This window comes from Artemia franciscana, chromosome 9, assembly GCF_032884065.1.
Source record: "Artemia franciscana chromosome 9, ASM3288406v1, whole genome shotgun sequence".
Lineage (NCBI taxonomy): Eukaryota > Metazoa > Arthropoda > Branchiopoda > Anostraca > Artemiidae > Artemia > Artemia franciscana.
Window position 1 is genome coordinate 2,561,069 of NC_088871.1, and position 6,000 is coordinate 2,567,068.

The 6,000-nt window shown below is 37.4% G+C and overlaps 1 protein-coding gene across 4 annotated transcripts in view; it reads left to right on the forward strand.

Moving 5' to 3' along the window:
* LOC136030875 (zinc finger protein 786-like) overlaps positions 1 to 5,434 on the forward strand; it is a 41,528-nt gene extending 36,094 nt beyond the window's left edge. For all 4 annotated transcript variants that reach the window (XM_065709949.1, XM_065709952.1, XM_065709953.1 and 1 more), the window contains 2 exons: positions 1,303 to 1,464; positions 3,523 to 5,434. In XM_065709949.1, the coding sequence (XP_065566021.1) occupies positions 1,303 to 1,464; positions 3,523 to 5,321 (1,961 nt within the window). In that variant the 3' untranslated portion in view covers positions 5,322 to 5,434. The remainder of the gene's footprint in view (positions 1 to 1,302; positions 1,465 to 3,522) is intronic.
* Positions 5,435 to 6,000: the final 566 nt, after the last annotated feature.

Below are 6,000 nucleotides of genomic sequence, written 5' to 3' on the forward strand. Positions count from 1 at the left end.
AATGATTTTTTGCTTTAGAACTCTCATTTTAAATCCCGACCAGATCCCGGTGACATTGAAGGGAGTTGGAGGGGGGACCGGAATTCTTGGAAAACGTGAAAATCGAGGTATCTTACGAGGGTGATCGGATCTTAATGAAACTTGATATATAGAAGAATCTTATGTCTCAGATGTTCCATTTTCAATTCGAATTGGATCCTGGGACATAGAGGGTTGGAGGGGGGGGGAAACAGAAGTCTTGGAAACCGGAAATAAGCATAACTCATAGATACGTGATTGACATACTTGGAACGGATACGCTCTCTTTGGGGGAGCTGGGGGTTGTTAATTCGGAAAAATTAGAAAAATTTATGTATTTTTAACTTAAGAACGGGTGATCGGATCTTAATGAAATTTAATATTTAGAAGGAATTCATGTCTCAGAGCTCTTATTTCAATTCCCGTCTAGATCTGTTGACATAAGGAGAAGTTGGAGGGGGAAACCAGAAATCTTGGAAAACGCTTAGAGTGGAGAGATCGGGATGAAACTCGGTGGGTAGAATAAGCAAATGTCGTAGATACATTATTGACGTAACGGGACTAGATCCGCTTTCTTTGGGGAATTTAGGGGGTGGGGTTCAGTGCTTTGGCGAGTACGGTGCTTCTGGACGTGTTAGGGCGTTGAAAATTGATAGGCGTGTCAGGGAGTTGCACAAATTTACTTGATAAAGTTGTTTTCTCCGATTCGATCATCTGGGGGGCTGAAGGGAGAGGAAAAATTGAGGTATTTTTAACTTACGAGTGGGTGATTGGATCTTAATGAATTTTGATATTTAGAAAGACCTCGTGACTCAGAGCTCTTATTTTAAATCCCGACCGGCATTAAGCCTCTGATTTTCCTTTTAAATCAATCTATTGATTCTTAAATGTGCCTTCGGTGAAAAACAAGATTAACTGTATGTATTTATTTATTTTGGTGCAATAGCTCTTGGAGATTTTCTCCTTCGAAGTTGGGTCAGAAAATTTAAGTTCAACATAAGATTTTACACCCTTTGTCTTCAAAAACCTAGAGTTTTTGTACAGTAATTAGAATGTAAATCCGTATCGAAACAGAATTATTGCATAGTAAATTCATAAAGTTCTATTTTTTACGATGTAAAGAAGTTTTCGCTCCCTTATTTATTTAAGGAAAGACTGAAATTTTGTCAAATTAAAAAGTTGGTCTTTATATAAAGGTCGCCGGACAGAGCAAACACAAGAACACAATTAGTTTTTCACTCACTCACCTACCCAGTGAAAATGATAATAGAGCTTTAATTCCAGGATCTGACCTCATATCGGAATTTGAATCTCACGGAATGGAAACGGTTGATGTCAATTTAGAAGAGCCTAACGAAGAGTCTCATCCTATTGTCTTTGCAGGGACAGGCATAGTTGATCCGCTGCAGACAGATTCTCCTGACACTTCTGGCCAGCTTGAAGATGGTAATGTCTTAGTCTATTCCTTTGGGTTTAGTTCTATGGCACTTTATTTAAATATCTTGGAACTCAGCTGTAATCAGACAGTTTATCCCTAAAGTGTCATATAATAATGGAGCTAAGGGTAGCTTAGGTACTGGTTAGAGCGACCATATATCTAACCAGAAGCTGCACGAAAATATGGTTTGACCCCTCCATCCAAAGCTCTAATGAAACAAAGTTTAGGTGGGTAAGTCATATTGTATATGTGAAAGATAGTAGTCCGGTAAAATCTTTTTTTTTTTTTTTTGGTCCAGCTGGATAAAAAGCGGACGTTCTCTTATAGTGTGGGGAAAATTTCCGAGCTAAGGTTCCTTATAAGTTTGGAACTCGATTGTAGGGCTTGTAGTGGTTACACTGGAATGAACGAGGAGCGTGTGAAGCTGTATTGACTTCAGGTGCCCTTGTGGAATGAGTTGGTAGTAGTATAGGGTGGCGAACAGGTTCCAGTGGTGTCATGGTCATTTATAAAAGGAACACATCAACCTCAGTATACTCGACGAAAATTGTCCAAAAAATGTCACCGGAATTTTCAGGATTAGAAAGTGGACCAGAGGTGTCAAATTCAAACCACAAAGATGCGTTTCATTCCGATTGTCTAACGCAATAATTGAAAAAAAGTTAAGGGAGTAACGTCACATTATCCAGTTAAAAGATAATAGTCTGGTCAAAATCGTGTTTTTGGTAGTCAAGCTGGACTCAATTAAAAAGCGGATGTTTTTTAACAGGGTGGGAGGACTTTAGAAAGTAATATTTCATTGGAGTTTTGAACTCGATCGTAGGGATTTAAGTTGCCAACTGGAATGTTAAATATTTTATATACTTTGAAATATAAAATGACTGTAGTTGAAGACAAAATCATTGGTTAAATGAAGAATAAAATACACTATTAAGTAACCATGGTGTCTTTCAATAAGAAATACCCCCGTGGCCCCTGAAAGGTCTGTGTGTGCATTGTATAAATAAAAAAAAATTATATAAACTATTAACTAAAAAATCTTTCTTAATTTCTAAGCAATAGCTAAAACTATTATAAGGAAAAATTTAATACGAGTGATTTTTCACGATTGACGATCATTTTGCCCTCCTCAGCTTGGCGTGATAAGCTCGCCATTATTCTGTCTGCCTTACTTGAAACGCTCTTTTCACGTAGCTCCAGTACGGATCGATCTTCAACGAACTTAAAGCGATCCGACTCATCATTTGCCAACTCGTTTACCATAAACAAAAACAGTAGAGGTCCTAAAATTGTTCCCCGAGGAACTCCACAGTAGATTGGCTGGGAATCAGAACAGGCTAATTTTTACTTAGTTTTTTTAGTTCTACCTGAAAGAAAATTTGCAACTATTCTTATCAAATATGTGTCGGCACTAAAATTTGTCAATAGCTTGCGGATGAGGGTTCTATGGCAGATCAGATCAAATGCTTTCTTTAGGTCAATCGTGATGAGGTTCATCTAGATGCTTTAAAATCTTATCAAGCAAACCAAGTAATGGCTTGTCGAACTCTTGGGAATATTACCGAATTGCTGAGGGTCAATTTTTACAGAATAAAAGTGTTCAGCAACCCAGCGATGAAACTTATAAATGTTTAGGGCATTAGGATAGTCTTAAGTGTAAGTCACTTAGACGAGGCTCAGAAAAAGATTGATTGTCCAGGAAGTCAGATTCTTCAACCGACTCGTGTTTGTGCCTGTCAGATCCAATTGTGGTTGCCTTACCAAGGCGTAACCCTTTCCAACAGTAGTCCATGAGGAAATCCCTCCCCCACCAGTTGAAATTTATTCTCCCTATATCTGTACTCTGTGCTCGGTTATTCTCGCTACTAATTCTAAAGCCTACTGTTAAGGCAAAGTTTCCCTTCTAGTATAGGGTTGATATTATTTCCAATATGTTAGGAGGCTTTTGGAGTCATAGCCTCAGGACTCCTAGCTCCTGGAGAGTCTTAAAATTCCAATATAAAATTTGATACTTTGACACATCAGTCGATACACCACCTTTTTATCTTTTTTCTCTCTCTTTTCAGGTGGTAGAATATCAACCAACTCTCTTAATACCTTTACAAATGAAATAGACGGGTCCAGTATATCTTTGCACAGTGCCGCAGACTATGAGGTGCTTTCTACTAAAGACTCACTTAGTGTTACAAATACGGAGTTGGTTCAAATAATTTTGAAGTCAGAGGATAATGCCGAATTTGAGGATGAGAACAAGGCTGAGGTTTTTTCTTCATCGTTGGATAGCTTGAAAACACCTGAAGAGTCTTCTATAGATCTAGAGATAGCTCAAACAGCTGATGAACTATCTGGTGAATATGTAGGAAGTATTTCATCCGCCAAAGCATTGCTAAAGGGCCATGATCTTCCAAAACTGGAAGTGACTTATTCAGAAGACAAACAGAAAGTTTATCCGTGCTGCTATTGTAATTTATGTTTCTCGAAACCATCTCATAGAGGATCTCATATTGAATCGCACAACATGAAGATCAAATGTCCAATATGCTGTATTGAATTTTTTTCACATAAAATAGTCCAGCATCTTGTTGATATTCATGGTAAAAAGCGTAATATCAAGAGCGGAGCTCCCAAAGGGAGTATTCCAAAAATGGCAAAATCTCTTTTGAATGGCTTAGAATTCCCGGAATTGAAAACTGTTTACGATAAAAAGCTACATACGAACGTTTTCCCTTGCTGTTATTGTCCGGATGTATTTTCTTCTAAAACAGAGAGGAAGAATCATCTTCAGAATCATGATATTAAAGCACAATGTCCATTGTGTCTTAAAGAACTTGCCTCCCATAAGGCTGTGTCTCATGTGAAACGTGTGCATGTAAAAAGTGCTGCAAATAAGCTGAAAGATTTTTGTGAGTTGTGTAATGGATTTTATCCAGATTTAAGCAGACATTGCATGGATAGGCATTCGAAAAGTTCAGTTATTCGTCGGTTTTGTATATATTGCGAAAATGCTTCATTTGCAACTTCAGAAGAACTGTTGAATCATTATGAAGTAAATCATGATGACGAGAAACTAGCTTGTAAAATTTGTGAGGAGTATATCTTTTCATTCCAGCAGAAAAAGCACATGATGGAACACGGGTCTAAGACAAAGAAGTTGTGTCCACATTGCGGGAAACTGTTTCGACGGCTGGAAGAGCACATAATGGTTGTTCATCAGGGGCAAAAAAGGCAACGCCTGAAACCTGTGCAATGTGATCAGTGTGCCAAATTCCTTCATAATAAGCAGAAACTACAGTTTCATTATTTATCGTTTCATAGTCCTGATATAAAATGTGATACTTGTGCTCTAAAATTTGGCAGCTTAAGAGCTCTGAATCATCACAATCGCAAGTTGCACAAGCCACAAGGTGACTCTAATTTGAAAAAACGAAATTGTAGCCATAAGTCAACAAAGAATAATAAAATGGTGGTAATGGTGAAGTGTGCTGTGTGTAAAAAAGATATTGCTAGCGTTAGACTATTTGCTCATTTAGTTTACCACGTATGGAAAGAAATAGGGCATGCGTATGATCGTCAACTACAGTTCGTTGAACAAGATGTAGCATGCCCTACATGCAATGCACAATTTCGGTGCACACACTATTTAGCTAATCATATGACAAGACATCTAGACCCGGCAAGAGTGTGTGAATGTTCTTGTTGCTTTAGAACTTTCAAGTATGTAGGACATTTCGATCTTCATAAGAAATTTTTTTGCAAAAGCCTTGATGAAACAATCGCCTATACAAGGCAATGTCGAGAAAAGAATCAGCAATGTAAAAATAAACTTTTAAGACAACGTAAAGGCCTTGGTATTGACGCGGAGTGATTAGACTTTCAATTCCTTGTTTCCAAATCCAAATTAAAATACCTTTGCTAATTTTCACTTTGCAATTGTATAAATTAGTCTGAAATATATGTGCCTTCCAAAGGCCAGTCTGGTCCAGTCTATTTTTTACTTCTTTTTCATATTTTTAGTATCAACTAACTTGATTGACTCGGCTCTACGCAAATAAAATAAATGTCAAATTTTGATACTTTCATTGACGATATGGTGTTTATATTACTTTAGACAACGCTCTAGCGTCGCTTGAAGTAAAGAGCCCCAATCTACAATGTATTATTTACGCTTTTTTATTGTCCTATTTTCTCATAGCCCCTGTATATGGAATGGATGCTTGTAGAAACTTTGGAGAGAGTTTATTTGATTGGAAATTGAAAGGTCAAATGTTTCTTTTGGAGATTCGAGAGTAATATGAGGGCAATCACCCCTCCCTTATTCCGTTTTGCAATTACCCTCGTAAACTCCAGAGACATCTGATCAAAATTTTGAGATGACAATTTTGTTCAAAATAGTCATAAGGCTCAATAAATATGCCTCCAGAGAACTACATAAAAGTATACTATGTGCATATTGGTTGTCAAAAGTGTATCCGTAATATCTCAGGAACGGCTAAGGGTATTAAGTTGAAACTTTCAGGAATTGTTGAACAAATCCAAAAGGTGCT